Genomic DNA, 15,298 nt, shown 5'->3' with positions numbered 1-15,298 from the left:
CAAAGGGGGAAGAGTAGTCAACAGTCTCTCTGTCTGTGTGGTATTTTTCTCTGACTTTGTCTGAATCTGTACAAAGTGATTTGAATGTTCTGCAACACAAATCTTATTTCATGGTTAACTGCACTCTTTTGGGGGGCTAAAGGGGGTCCCGACGCTCTTGGCACAGTAAAAAGGAAAGAGGACACTGAGGACAGAGAGTAGGGAGGGAAGCAGGAAACAGTCCACACACTTCCTCAGACAGGATACGGTGATCCTCTAAGAGGCATCCTGGAATCTAACGCCTCAAAGGCTTTAGTCCAAGTCTTTCACACAAACACAACTCTTTTCCTCTGACACATTACTGCCTTGTGGAGAGGAGGAACTCACAGAGAGGGAACTGTGAGAGGAAAGCTCAGCAAAAAACGAGCATGAGTGAAGTACCAAGGCCAGGAGGTCGGTCAACATCAACACTGTGATGAAGATCAAAGTGTGATGAACTGATGAAGATTTTGAATCCAGGGAATTGCTTTGAATAATAACTTGCACATAAAACATAAATGCACCTTCCTTTCTACTTCTACTCCGCTACATCTCAGAGGGAAATATTGTTCTTTTTACGCCACATTTATCGATATGCTACATTTATCTGTAGTTAACAAGATACATCACAGATATATAAAGGCTTTACATACAAAACATGATGAACTTATAAGGTACAATTCATTGCTTTAGATTTAACAACCGAACAGCATATAAAGTTAAAATCCCCCCAATTACGCCATTAAAATGCAGCTTTCGTGTTAATTCATCAGTAATTATATTTTTATATATTATAATCTTTTTTTATTGTATTTGCACACACAAGACCTCATAAAATCCAAATAATGAAAAAAAATAGAAATATCAGGAGAAGTCAAGAAACCACAGTCTTATACAACCTCAACAGAAGGAAAAAAACAAACAATAACAATAACAAAAAAGGAAAAATGAAACAGAAAACTAACTAACAAAATTTAGAAAAAAATATATTGAACAATTGACAACAAAAAGCACACAAAATAAGCAGAAAAAAACTAATCATTCAGTAGACAAAATATTATTTTATTTTTCTGTTCAAGTCATTTATTAAGCTTATTCCTGCTTCTTAAATGTGAATATTTGCTGCTTTTATTGATTTTACTTTATGATATTACACCTAATATCTTTGGGTTTTCGACTCTTGGTTGGACAAAACAAACAATTTGAATATGTCAACTTTGAAAAATTCTAATGGGTTTTTTTTTTTTTCTTTTTCTTTAACAATAAATTAATTTGACAATGAAAATAATCATTAACTACAGCCACAATATGATTACTTATTCCACTACTGCATTTAACTTTGTATGTTCAAAGTCAAACTGATGCAATTTTAGAGAGGCATGGACATGAATATTTTGTTAGATGAATAGCTACTAAAGTATTACATAAACAAAACAAGATAAAATATATTTAAGAGTATTTCCTTTATCTGTAGAGTTGTGTTACATCTGACTGGATGGTCCACGCTCTCATGTTGGCTCCACATGTTTTGTGGTGAGATTCAGGTGCTCCCCCTGCTGCTGCACCATTTAACCACATTGACTGTTTACTAAGTCTGAATAAAAGCTCTTCTTGTAGATGCTGATTATAACGTATTTCACACAATTACCTGGCAAACAATTAAATTATTATGATTAAATTATTACCCTGCCAACAATTTCATCCGGAACTTTATCTATCATGTCGTATTGCTGCTAAAGTCAAAGAAAGAAATACATTTTAAAACAGTATCAGCTATTTACCCTGTTAGTGATTTTCTACACAAAAGATTTGAATTTGAAGTGGATGCTTGCAGCTTTTGTTCTTCAGAGGCTGAAACAGCTGACCTTTTTTTTAGTTCATACGTTAATTTGTTTTGGTCTGATATTCATAGTTGGTTGTCGATAAAAATAGATAATATACTGTAATTTACTTACAATGATATCATTTATTTTTTGAGAACTTGGATGCAAACATTTCAGATATTGTGATGTTAATCTTGTGATTATTTTGGGTAAATATCATATCCATACTTGTAAGTGGAAATGCAATACTCCCTCTTTCACCATGTTCATAGGCCTATATAATATATAATTTGCCAACTACTTTAAGTCGCTGAAATATTTGGTAAAAATTAATAGAAAGGCTAAACATGTGTATACACCCATATCTCTTATTTTTTCAATGTATCTTAAAGGCTTATGCTCTTCGTCTGTTTGCCTGATTGTTTTTTTGTTTTTTTTAAATAATCTTTTGTTCTCTCTTGATTTTCATCATTATCGAAGAGGATTAGGTTACATTTGAAAAAAAAATACTTGAGTTCTGACTTTTAAATATTTTTTTTGTGTGGCACTAATCCTCTTCCATACAGTATAATGGTGCCTCTATTGTTTATTGTTTGTGTTCGATTGTGTTGTAGCATAAATTCCACCATTACGTCTCTGAATATTAATTCCCTGTATTTTTTTTTTATATTTTCCTTGTGCTAAAAAAAAACTAAATTAATAATTAAAATAAATAAATTCCATCCGGAACTATTGAGACCGTTTCCAGTCGGTCTCTTTTCAGCGTCACACAAAACATTGTCCAGACAACCGGCAGCGGTTGGAGCTGTAAGATGAGTCTGAGCTCAGTCAGTTTGAGCTTTACTGATGTTTTATGGGCTTTTCTGGCTTCATGTTTCCTTTTAGCTTTCTGTGTTCACAAGATATCTCTGAGACATGAAACCCGTCGTGTTTACGTGTTATTTCAGGATCTGATTCGATACGGAAAAACAAAACAAACCCTCAAACGAGATGACAGACTGCGACTGTTTGACGTCCCGAAGAGGTAATGATAAAGACTGGCCTTCAGGAGACCACCTAGACTAACGTGATTAACTGTAATATCATGTAGTTATATCATGTGTATGTAATTTACACATTTATAATATAATTCACTGATCTTTTAGGGGTTCATTTAATTGTTTACACCTTAACAATCAAATGTGTAGCTGCTAATTGAGTGGTAACAGTTACACACAACAATCATAATATTACTAATTTATTATTTCAGTGTAAAATTGGTCATATTTAAATTATCATGTTTTCAATACCACTAATGTTACTCACTCTATCTAAAATAGAATTTGTTATAATGACAATATGAGTAACACATCTCTAAACTATGTTGTTTTATTTTATTTTTTATTAGTATTTTTATTAATCATTCATAAACTGACATTTTTAGGCTCACAACTCTTTTCCCTTTTTTTAATATATAATTTAATTCAATGCTTTACAGGTTCTGAAAATATTACAGAAACATAGAGCATGAAACCCCCCGAAGTCAAATTGATTGCCCTTTTCTAATGTCTGTTCTTATTTATTTATTTATTAATGTATGTATTTATTTATTTATTTATTATTTTTTGTATTATTATTATTCCCATGTATTATTTTTTATTTAAATATATTTATAATGTACTTGTTATTATTATTATTATTTCCAAGTATTATTTATTATTATTATTTAAATATATTTATAATTTATTTGTTGTCATTATGATTATTATGATTATTATTATGATTATTATTTTTATTATAACTATTTAATTCGTAACTTATTTCGAATATTTATTTTGTATATTATTATTTTTTATTCTGTCATTGCATTGTTATATTTTATTCATTCCTTAATATTTTTTTATATTTATGTACTTTTTTGTTGTTGTTATCAGCTCTCCTGTATTGTGTTGTGTACTTGTTTGTGCTGGGTATGTTATGTGCATTTTTTTGCGAAATAAAGTTTCGTGTAAAAAAAAAAATGTATAGTAACTTGAGCTACTTTTGTCTCCTGTCAGGTGGTTCTGGCACTTCTATGCCATCTCTGTTGGCTGGAATGGTCTTCTTCTGACCATCTACCTGAACTTGATATTTCAGCATCAGTCATTACCGTCATGGCTGACTGGAATATTAGACATTTTGACAGGTGTACCGAGCACCGACAGTCACGGTAGGCTCTTTTATTTAAAGCTTGTGTTTTTCCTGTTTGAGTCACACTGGTACTACTGGTATTAACATTGTCTGTAGTCCCACAGCTGTCTACTCTGCTGGTGCTGCTGCTGCTCTGCGTCCACTCCCTCAGGAGGCTGCTGGAGTGCCTCTTTGTCAGCGTTTTCTCTGATGGAGCCTTACATTTGGTGCAGTATGTATTCGGCGTGTGCTATTACATCGTACTGGGGTTGACTGTGCTCTGCTCAGATCGTCTGGAAAAAGGTTAAACTCAAATCAGCCCTCTCTATGTCAGCTATTCACTGGTTCTGCCATGTGATGTTGATGTTTTGTGATGTTCTGTTTAGGGACTGGAACCCTCCTCTCTCAGCTGGACTGGTTTCATGTGGCTGGAAGTGCACTTTTCATCGGGGCCTCACTGATGCAGCATCAGTCCATGGTCCTGCTGGCCAGGCTCCGCACTGGAAAGACAGGTAAGCTGTCTTTGCTTAAAGGGATAGTTCAGGTGTTTTTTTGAAGAATGGGGTCTGATGTATTTTCTGTTTGTTGTCTTTCAGGAGCAGTGGAGACGCTGGCTCACAGAGCGCCGGAGGGCGGCTGGTTCGAGCTGGTGTCTTGCCCACATTACTTCGCTGAGCTACTGATCTACGTCTCGCTGAGTTTGGTTTTCGGCGGTCTGACTCTCACCTGGTGGCTCGTTGTCCTTTATGTGCTCTTCAACCAGGCGCTGGCAGCACAGCTTTGTCACGAGCTTTATATCAGCAAATATGAGTCATACCCAAGACACAGAAAAGCATTTATACCTTTTGTGCTGTGAAAAGTTGTCATTTTGCGTTCCTGTTTTGGGAACTGTAAAGTCCTTGCAAAATGTCAGAGACATCTGAGGATCTGAAGGTGTGAGAGTAAAACTCACCTCTCTCTCTGCGTTGATTGACAAGGTGCTCTCGACCAAGTGAAGCTGCTCAATAGTCGACAGGACGACATGTGAGGCATGGCAGAGCCGCAGAAACATTTGTCTCTCCAGGTGAGAGGTGAGCTGTGAGACTGATGTGAAGAAATGAGGAATGTTACAAATCACTTGTTCATTGCAAGATATTGTTTTTGTTATAATAAGGTACATTCATGTAATAATAATGACACATTTTCTCTATTATAACATGCAGACTTATCTTGTTGTAACACATAAGATAAGTAAAGTTGTTAAATAAGGATGTTTAAAATGTTTCTTTGATAAAAAAAAAGGTCCTTGAGAATATTAAATCAGATAAATTGAGGCTTTGACTGAATATTTTTCTTGTTATAGCAACATAAAATGTTCTCTTCATAACAACACATACCGGCTTGTCTTTTATAATGATGGTTTTGTTAAAATAAGTGGGTATGTCGCGATAACAAGAGAAATATACAAGTTATTTTTTTACAACAAGAACATTTTCATGGTACAAACAACAATATCCTGCTATTGTTCAAACGTTGGGAAGATGTTTTTTGATATGATATCACTTTTGTTGTATTAAATACTACACATATACCCAATAAAAAGGAAAACTGATCATGGGAGTGGAATCTGTTCCATGTTTAATTACTCTCTGTATCCATATTTCTTTTAATTATTTTGTGTATATTTTGAGTCTACAGTAGGATTTGAGGAATCGACTAGATAACGTTGTAATTGATTGTAATTGAACCTTTGGTCCTAAAACCGATTAAGATTACTGTCATTGTAAAAGTGTACAGATCATATGCATTTTTTTTACGTATCAGAATCAGCTTTTTATTTTATATATATATATATATATATATATATATATATATATATATAATATATATATATACACACAGTAGGACAATGGTGCAAGTAAAATAATAAATAATGAGAGGTATAAGAGTTATATAAGAGAGTTATATATTATATTATTATATTACCCGTGACCCTGAACAGGAGTTATGTACCATATTATATATAGTGATAAGAGGTATATAAAAAACTAATTATTTTGTTTTATATATATATATATATATATAAATTATTTTTTTCTTATTACCATTTTTTGTATTTGCAGAACATGTATGTGGGATCACAATGTTCATTGTAATTAATTGTACCTGCTAAATGGATAAATATATATATCTATATAATTTCCCTCGGGATCAATAAAGTTACTATCTATCTATCTATCTATCTATCTATCTATCTATCTATCCATCTATCTATCTATCTATCTATCTATCTATCTATCTATCTATCCATCTATCTATCTATCCATCTATCTATCTATCTATCCATCTATCTATCTATCTATCCATCTATCTATCTATCTATCTATCTATCTATCCATCTATCCAATGAGAAAATAAATACAAAATTGAAAAAAAACTAAACAAGAACAAGAATATATGAAGACAAAAAAATGCAAGGTAACAGTGTACACCAGACTGATGATATGATTAAATAATGACACTTAATATGTATCTGTCTTAATATAGATAAATATAATATTGAATATGAAGCAAATAAAATAAGACTTCATGTTTTATTTTAATTAGTTTATTATGTATGACTTGTAGTGACAATCAACCTATCATGATAACTTGATTTATTTTTTTCCCCTTGTATGTCTTTGAAACACTGAACTCATCCTCCACTACATTCACTTTACCGACAAGCAGACTGTCCAATCACTGAGCTGTCCTGTGCTACGTCACCCTTGAATTCTACGTCATCCTGTTTACGGTCCAATCATCTCTCTCGGTTGGTCCCTGAACGCAGCAGCACGGTTCTACCTCCCGCCCCCTGGTCTGACGTAGTGATGGGAATTTCGTCTCTCTTTAGTGAGCCAGATCATTTGGCTCAGCTCACCAAGAAGAGCCGTCTCTTCGGCGTTGGGCCCAAAAAGACTTTTCCCCATAGACTTATATTGGGAAAGAGACGTCTGTAACTCAGCGGAGAATTTTTTTTTAGGTGAATTAACTCCCCAGTACGAACACTCTAATAGCCCTTATTTGAAAAATTAAGATTTTAAAGTTGTAAAATGCACTAATAGCTGTATCCAGAGTTATTTCCCTTCCTCCGTTCATGTGAATGAGACCCAGACCGTGACGTTGGGACCCCGTGACCGAGTCATGTGACCGAGCGAACGCTACTGCGCATGTCCCATGTTCCCTAAGATCCGCCAAGATACGGGTACTTTTCCAGACAGAAGTCGAGCCATTTAGGCTTCATGCGCCACTGAGCAACTCTCATAGGAATGACCGAGGCCCCGCCTCCAACGCTGTATCCAGTTCAATTAATACATCCATGGTCACACTGCCTTGAATTAAAGGGACTGTTTGTAACTTTTTACACGTATAAATCTACCGGGTTGATTTCCCATGCGCGCTCGCGTATGGCCGCTCGTGTGTGGCTACGCTGTTCAGACTCCCTGTGGACACGTACCATCAGACTCCAACACCAAAACCTCAAAGTTCTATCTAGTGAAGCCCATCCGTTAAACAGTGTTGGCCGAAGTCGGAGGACGCGGGGGAGACCGTAGCTTTGATCTCGAGGGCCGGAGTCTCCTCCTCTGCCTGCTTGCCTTCACTCACACAACGCACTCGTTCTCGCTCCACCTCACGTGCATGCGCGCACACAACACACTGCAGAAGACTTCGTAGCTCTGAGAATATCTAGTGAATGTACAGTGGACGTTTGTGTAGAAATAAATGCTGCAGCTCCTCCAGACCAACAGAGGTTTCCCGTGTCTTGTGAAGTGAAGGGGCTCCGCAGGGAGAAACGTTATCGTCTCCGACCGGGTGCCGGTGTCTCCCTCCGGCTGTGGTCGGAGACGATAACGTTTCTCTTCCTGCTTCAGCCCCGGAGGTTGAGGCAGGAAAAGCCAACACTAGGATCAGCATTGATTCATGGAGAGACCTTCGTCTGGTCAGCTAACATTACTGCCAAGCAGCTGAAATATAGAGTGATATTGTGGTTTTAGCTGACTGTTTTGAGCGATGCTCGTTCACGTCTATGTAAAGCGAGCACAAGCGCGAGCCCGACGCTGACTTTCGTTGACTTAACGGCCACAGGTGTCGCTGTTAACAAGCATTTCTGAAAGTTACAAACAGTCCCTTTAAAGAAAAAAAAAAAAAAAAAACGTCTCTCGGACGGGAGCCGGCTCTTATTGTTCACTTAAAAGAGCCGGCTCTTTGAACCGTTTCTTTGAACCGGCTCGTTCTGGACTCCTCCCTCCCCGGTCTGTCTCTCGGTGCTCTGTTCGGTGTGATCGTGACGTGTATCACCGAGGAGTTCCTCAATAACTGAGCAGCTAGCAGCTCGGTGGCTAATATGAGGTTAGCCAGTGTTGTAGCGGATGATATCAAGTGATCCTCGGAGGATAAACTAGCCTGTAAACCGTCTCCGGTCAGTATTATTATAGGAGTCATGAAGCCTCCACCGGGCCGCCGGCTGCTCGTCTCTCTGCTCTCCGTCTCCGTGCTGTTGTTGTCGGTCGGAGTTGCTGCTGTTCCAGAGGAGCACAAACCGGCTCCAGAGCAACCACAACCAGAGGTTAACATCTTTAACTTCATTATCTAACCATTAACCCGTCTACAGCTGTTTGTTGTTGTTGTTTTATACAGCTGTTCTGCTAGCTCGCTGCTACAGAGCTAACATGCTAGCTGAGGTAGCTCTCAGTGTGTTCCGGGTGGAGCTGCAGAGGCTGAAGCTAAAACATCCAGAGGCTGAAGTTATCTCAGATATGACAAAGCAGATGTTCAGATAAGATATAAGATGGTAGAGGAGGTTGTGTGTTATCATATTGAGCCACGTTGGCGTTACCAGCTTTGTTTATTCTAGTGTCCTTAAAGCTGGACAGACATGCACACATGTTGTACAGTTCATTTAAGTCAGTAACAAGTACAAGTAACTCCATTCTGAGGTACTTGTATCATTTTCTGCTACTTTATAATTCTACTTTCCTACATCTCAGAGGGAAATATTGTACTTTTTACTCCACTACATGCATTTGATACCTTTATTTATAGTCAACAAATAAATTAAGATGTAATAGATAGATATTGATTTTGAGGCTAATACTTTTGTGCTTTTACTTAAAGGTCCCATATTGTAAAAAGTGAGATTTTCATGTCATTTATATTATAAAGCAGGTTTAAGTGATATATAAATACTGTCAAACTATCGAAGCGCTCAATCTATAGAGAAAAACACATACAGCCCGTATTCAGAAAATTGTGCGTTTGAAACAAGCCGTTAGGATTTCTGTCCATTTGTGATGTCACAAATATACAATATTTAGATAATTTCAGTTTTAAATGTAAACATTCTAAATGTGTCCCAGTTTATTTCCTGTTGCAGTGTATGTAAATGACATAAGCTGACAGGAAGTAAACATGGACCCAAGCTGTTGCCAGGCAACTTAATTCTGTTGCAATTCCGTTGAAATGCGCTAAAACGGAGCGTTTCAGACGGACGGTAAATACAGGTATATTCAAGCAGACAGTACGAGGAAAATAGAGGGGTTTTTTTAACATTAAAGCATGTAAACATGTTCCAGTAGAAACATGAAATACAAGTATGAACCTGAAAATGAGCATGATATGGGACCTTTAAGCTGGACAGACATGCACAATTTAGACTAAAATTGCAACAGAATGGCGTTACTAGGCAACAGCTTAGGTCCAAGTGTACTTCCTGTCAGTTGATGACATTCACATACACTGCAACCAGTAATAAACTGGGACACATTTAGAATGTTTATGTTTAAAGCTGAGTAAATATTGTATATTTGTGACATCACAAATGGACAGAAATCCTGACAGCTTGTTTCAAATGCAGAGTTTCTGAATATGGGCCGTGTGTGTTTCCCTGTGGATTGAGCGTTTCAATACTTTCACAATATTTATATAGGACTTAAGCCTGCTTTATAATAAAAAAACATGAAAATCTCACTTTTTTATAATATGGGACCTTTAACTGACTGTCTACTGTGTTGTCTTTTCTTTGCAGAAAGCGTCTAGTCCCCATCCAATAGGCCCAGTGATCTCTGAAAATGACCCCAGTAAAGCAGACCTGGGTTTCATCCACGCCTTCGTGGCCTCCATCTCTGTCATCATCGTCTCTGAGTTGGGAGACAAGACCTTCTTCATCGCAGCCATCATGGCCATGCGTTACAACCGGCTCACAGTGCTGACAGGTGCCATGCTGGCGCTGGGACTCATGACTTGTCTCTCTGGTTAGTAGAAGTGGATGTTTTTTGGAGTTATCCCTCCATCTCTTTTGCTGAGCGATACTGATGTAATTGTTGTTGTCTCTCCACCCCTCCACCAGTGCTGTTTGGTTACGCCACCACCATCATCCCTAGAATCTACACTTATTACGTGTCCACCGCTCTGTTCGCCATCTTCGGTGTGCGCATGCTGAGAGAGGGGCTGAGGATGAGTCCGGATGAAGGTCAGGAGGAGCTGGAGGAGGTGCAGGCAGAGATCAAGAAGAAAGATGAAGAGGTGAGACAACTTTTTACTTTTAAGACCTAGAAAGACACTCTTAACACTCCAGTAGTACAACTCCAGAGTGAAGATAAGTTCTTACTAATAAGTAAACATACATGATTTATATAAGCAGCCACATAAACAGCTTCAGTGTGGGTACTGGTTCTCTTACTCACCGACCCACACGGTAGACATGACTGTATCATCGGGAAAACTCTGTCATGGTGTTTAAGATAATGTTGTACTTGCAAATTGGGGCTGTCAATCGATTAAAATAGTTAAACGGGATTAATCGCACATTTTTTATCTGTTCAAAATGTCCCTTAAAGGGAGATTTGTCAAGTATTTAATACTCTTATCAACATGAGAGTGGGCAAATATGCTGCTTTATGCAAATGTATGTATATATTTATTATTGGAAATCAATTAACAACACAAAACAATGACAGATATTGTCCAGAAACCCTCACAGGTACTGCATTTAGCATAAAAAAAGTGTTTCCCAAAGCCCAAGATGACGTCCTCAAATGTCTTGTTTTGACCATGACTCAAAGATATTCAGTTTACTGTCATAGAGTCAAAAAGAAACCAGAAAATATTCACATTTAAGAAGCTGCAAATAAAGAATTTGGACCCTTTTTTTCTTAAAAAAAATACTCAAACTGATTAATTGATAAGCAAAATAGTTTAACAGTTGACTTTGATTAATCGTTGCAACTCTAGTTCCAACCACAGCTTTTATAGGTTAAAATGAAGTCTGCCTTACATCTCATGACCCGACCAACTGATCTGCGTTCATAAATGCTTCAGATTATCTTGGGAATCCTACCGGTTATGTATGATCTCATCTCTGAACCTTGTACTTCTCTGAAATTGCATCATTTGAAGGGCAACTGTTGAAGCACTTACTGTAAAGTACGTGAATCCTGACATGTTTCCACATGTCTAGAGGCAGGTACTGTAAGAGAGTGAAACATAATACAGTTATGAAAATACTCCCATATTTAAATATGTAAATGGAGCGTTACATCCAGTGTTTTAGTTAAAGCACCTTGTCTCGTGTTGTGTGTGTGTGTGCAGCTCCAGCGGTCCAAGCTGGTTAACGGGGCTGCAGATGTGGAAGCTGGATCAGGGACGACGATGCCTCAGGGAAAGTGGCACAGCTTCATCTCACCCATTTTCATCCAGGCCCTCACCCTCACCTTCCTCGCAGAGTGGGGGGACCGCTCGCAGCTCACCACCATTATTCTGGCTGCGCGGGAGGTTTGTTACATTTACTCTGTGTGTTTTAATACATGTTTATAATATATCTTATAATATATAGCGTGTCTGTAGTTTCACTTTGGGCCTCAGTGCAAAAACAAATCCTTTGTTTATCTTTTTTGAGCCGTACCACAAACAGCAAACGCAATTACATATTTAGGAAAGGCAATGTATAATTTTCTTTAACATCAACATGAAAGGCACTTTTTTTAACTTCCCAGGATCCATTTGGAGTTGCGGTGGGTGGCACACTTGGACACTGTATGTGTACAGGACTGGCTGTGATAGGAGGGAGGATGATCGCCCAGAAAATATCCGTCAGAACAGGTGAGATCGTGTGTTTGTTTTTGTTTTTTTATGTTTTTAATAGCAGACTTGTTCAATCTATTTTCATGTTTACAGCTTTAAAATGTACTAAAATCTAATTATATTTGTTGAAGAAGCAAGTTACTTGAATACACAGTGAATTAGGGCTGCAACTAAATATTATTTTCTCGACTAATCGATTAGTTGTTTGGTCTAGAAAATGTCAGAAAATGGTGAAAAACGTCGATCAGTGTTTCCCAAAGCCCAAGATGACGTCCTCAAATGTCTCGTTTTGTCCACAACTCAAAGATATTCAGTTTACTGTCATAGAGGAGGAAAGAAACCAGGAAATATTCACATTTAAGAAGCTGGAATCAGAGAATATAGACCTCAAACCGATTAATCGATTATCAAAATAGTTGGCAATTAATTTAAGAGTTGACAACTAATTGATTAATCATTGCAGCATAAAAAAAACGTTTTGATTTCATTTGTTTGTAACGTTTGTAATTTCCCAATTTGGGATCAATAAAGTCCATCTAGCTATCTAGACACACATGAGATCTTAACTTGAGCGTACACACAGATTAAGAACTTTTATAAGATTCATCAATGTTGAATTATTTACAAATTGTTCTATTTTTATAAAGTCTTATGTTATAAAATACTAACAGAGTTATTTATATGTTTTTAAATTGTTTGTTCAAATGTTGATTTAAAGATAGGGTCGACGATGTTGGAAAGCTAGCATAATTTGAAAGTAGCATGGCCTCAGGAGCTCCGTCTAAACCCCCCCCCCAACTCCCCTCGGGGCTCCTTCCAAGGCAACACACACACACACACACACACATGCACGAGCACCGCCGCATCGTAACTACTTCACAGATACAGAGCGGAGAGAGGACCTCAACTCAACAACACTACCTCATGACCAGTAACCGCGGCAGTGCTACTGCAGGGCTGAGTTTTCTCTTCCATTCTCCAGGAAACGTGCGGCGGTGGTGCGCTTTGAGTTCAGGCTGGTGCACGCCAAGAGTAGTGTACGAGCAGGGAGGCAGGGAGGCATCTGATTGGTTGTTTCCAAGCGGACCGCGAGGCAGTGATTGGTAGATGTTTTTACAGGATTACAGCAGCTACAGATGACGGCTCTTTTCCGGTCCTTTTTCAGAGCTCATCAGTAATGGATCGCTGTCGGAGTGTAAAGACCATTTCAACCAATAGAACAGATAGTGGAGACTGGAGAACATCGTCAACCCTGCCTTTAACACTTAAAAGTCTTGTTTAATAAAAAAAGACTAATAATAGTCACGGCTTTTGGCACGCATGAGGAACATGCTTTCCAGCACAGATATCATCTGTATTGCTATATATCGGATTGGAGTGGATCATTCTCCAGTGCTGGCAGATGTTGATCTAGTGACACTTCAGACTAGAACAGAACATGTTTATGAGTTTTTAATCCACTGCTGGTAGATTGTGAGTTATGCCCCAATGTCCTGTCTCAGGTGGCTCTACTACTACTCCTTGACAGTTTAAAATTTAAAGTTTTTATGATTGAGCATTAATGACACACCGGCAACATGCTCCCAGACTCACGGTCTGCCGTGGCAAATTATTATCCATCCTTTAATGTTTGCATAACTTGTCCTGGTCAGTGTTGTGGTAGCAACATGACAACCAGAGCAGCTCAAACATTGTTTTACCCCTGAAAGCACCAAGAGTTTGGTTTATGAGTGCTAATGACAGATTGTCCAGGGAGACACATGAAGTACATCTAGATCTTGTCTGGAAACACGCTCAAAGTCAACTGCAATTCAGAGAAAGACGCAACAAATCAGCGGTCTGTGCACATTTCATCAATCACATTTAGACTTAATTCCTCTTTTAAATATGTTCCTAAAAACCACACTATAGTGAATGACCCAACACTTGTTTAATCGTGACCTGTTGGTTGTTTCTTATAATCCACCCCATAATGCAATTATTGTTTTCTCTTGTTTTTCTTCCATAGTTACAATCATCGGAGGGATTGTTTTTCTTGCGTTCGCCTTCTCCGCCCTGTTCATCAAGCCAGACGCTGGATTTTAATTGGACGAAAGACATTCAGGTTTTCTCTGTACATACGTGTAAAATTTGCTGTAGAGAGGCTGTAGTTTTGACTCTGTGTGTGTCCAACAGACGGTGCGACAGGCTTAAACAGAGCGCCAGAGTCCCGTCCTCGTCTCCTAGCTAGTGGTCTGTAACTCGGTGGGTTTTTTCTCGAGGAGGTTGAACATTATTTTGTTACCATTAAATAATACAGTATTTCCCCAATAGTCTAAAGAGTAGAGCACATCAGAGCCTCGTTGGAGGTGTTGAACTAGTCAATGTTTTATCTTTATCATGTACAGAAGTTAGATACACATTGAACTTAGAACACAAAAACCTGGAAACGTTTCAGAAAGTCTGATGACCTAAAAGCCTGAGTGAGAAGAGTTACAGAGGTTAGCTAGGAGAGAGAGGAGGCCGGACTGTAGCTCTCTAGAACAGCTGGATTCACATCACAAGGTGTGTGTGAGAGAGAGAAAGGAGACGGGAGTGTTACTGATTGCTGCCCTCCGACCATCTCTACAAGCTTCAGAAACAGAAGCCTGACATGCAGTACTTCCCTCAGTTAGACGCTAAGTCCATTTCAATATCTTTGCCTTTTTTTGTTTTGTTTTTAAATGTTGAATGTTTTTTTTGTTTATTTGATATGAGCCGCGGGGCTGTCAGGTGACTGTTGACAGATTTAGTAGCCGTGGACCGAGCGGCTTTATTTCCATCTTCCTCTCTGAGTGATATTTTCCTGCAACGATGCATTAAAACCACATAATAATGGGCCTACTTTACGTAAGATTTGAATTTCTCATTGTGCGCTGAAAACAGAACCAACAGCACATAATTAAAGGGATAGTTTGGATGTTTCTCAGTGGGGTTTGTATGAGGTTCTTCTACATAGTCAGTGTATTACCTACAGTAGATGGAGTTTGGAGAAACAGACAGGGGAAACAGCACGGGAGCAAAGCAAAGTACTGCTGTGGATGGATTTTAAACACCTAAAAGAATCAATATCAGTTTAAATGCACGCTATATTTAGAATATTTTCACCACTTTACCTCGCTGTCAGACAGCCCTTTCTGACGGGGAACTGAAGCTGTTATCTATGCTCTCTTCAAAGCCACCAGACTCTATTG

At 38.2% G+C, this 15,298-nt stretch overlaps 2 protein-coding genes across 2 annotated transcripts; both read left to right on the top strand.

Annotated features, from left to right (window-relative positions):
- Window positions 1-2,594: 2,594 nt before the first annotated feature.
- srd5a3 (steroid 5 alpha-reductase 3) lies at window positions 2,595-5,581 on the top strand. The gene is made up of 5 exons (XM_037771276.1): window positions 2,595-2,865; window positions 3,878-4,029; window positions 4,107-4,292; window positions 4,376-4,501; window positions 4,586-5,581. Exons 1-5 carry the CDS (start codon window positions 2,654-2,656, stop codon window positions 4,843-4,845), a joined length of 936 nt encoding a protein of 311 aa, XP_037627204.1. The 5' UTR covers window positions 2,595-2,653; the 3' UTR covers window positions 4,846-5,581.
- Window positions 5,582-8,258: 2,677 nt separating this feature from the next.
- Window positions 8,259-14,969, top strand: tmem165 (transmembrane protein 165). The gene is made up of 6 exons (XM_037771282.1): window positions 8,259-8,574; window positions 10,033-10,258; window positions 10,354-10,529; window positions 11,595-11,777; window positions 11,999-12,104; window positions 14,095-14,969. Exons 1-6 carry the CDS (start codon window positions 8,449-8,451, stop codon window positions 14,169-14,171), a joined length of 894 nt encoding a protein of 297 aa, XP_037627210.1. The 5' UTR covers window positions 8,259-8,448; the 3' UTR covers window positions 14,172-14,969.
- The last annotated feature ends 329 nt before the right edge of the window (window positions 14,970-15,298 follow it).

The sequence above is a fragment of the Sebastes umbrosus genome, chromosome 5 (genome assembly GCF_015220745.1).
Source record: "Sebastes umbrosus isolate fSebUmb1 chromosome 5, fSebUmb1.pri, whole genome shotgun sequence".
Lineage (NCBI taxonomy): Eukaryota > Metazoa > Chordata > Actinopteri > Perciformes > Sebastidae > Sebastes > Sebastes umbrosus.
The sequence above is the reverse complement of the archived record's forward strand: the minus strand, read 5'-3'. Positions and strand labels throughout refer to the sequence as shown.

Bases quoted from the DNA above. Each gene is read 5' to 3' on its own strand.
- srd5a3 (XM_037771276.1), top strand. From the start codon at position 2,654: ATGAGTCTGAGCTCAGTCAGTTTGAGCTTTACTGATGTTTTATGGGCT. The intron at 4,030-4,106 runs GTAGGCTCTTTT...CATTGTCTGTAG, and splicing joins ACCGAGCACCGACAGTCACG to TCCCACAGCTGTCTACTCTG. The intron at 4,293-4,375 runs GTTAAACTCAAA...TGTTCTGTTTAG, and splicing joins CTCAGATCGTCTGGAAAAAG to GGACTGGAACCCTCCTCTCT.
- tmem165 (XM_037771282.1), top strand. From the start codon at position 8,449: ATGAAGCCTCCACCGGGCCGCCGGCTGCTCGTCTCTCTGCTCTCCGTC. The intron at 8,575-10,032 runs GTTAACATCTTT...TTTTCTTTGCAG, and splicing joins CAGAGCAACCACAACCAGAG to AAAGCGTCTAGTCCCCATCC. The intron at 11,778-11,998 runs GTTTGTTACATT...TTAACTTCCCAG, and splicing joins TTATTCTGGCTGCGCGGGAG to GATCCATTTGGAGTTGCGGT.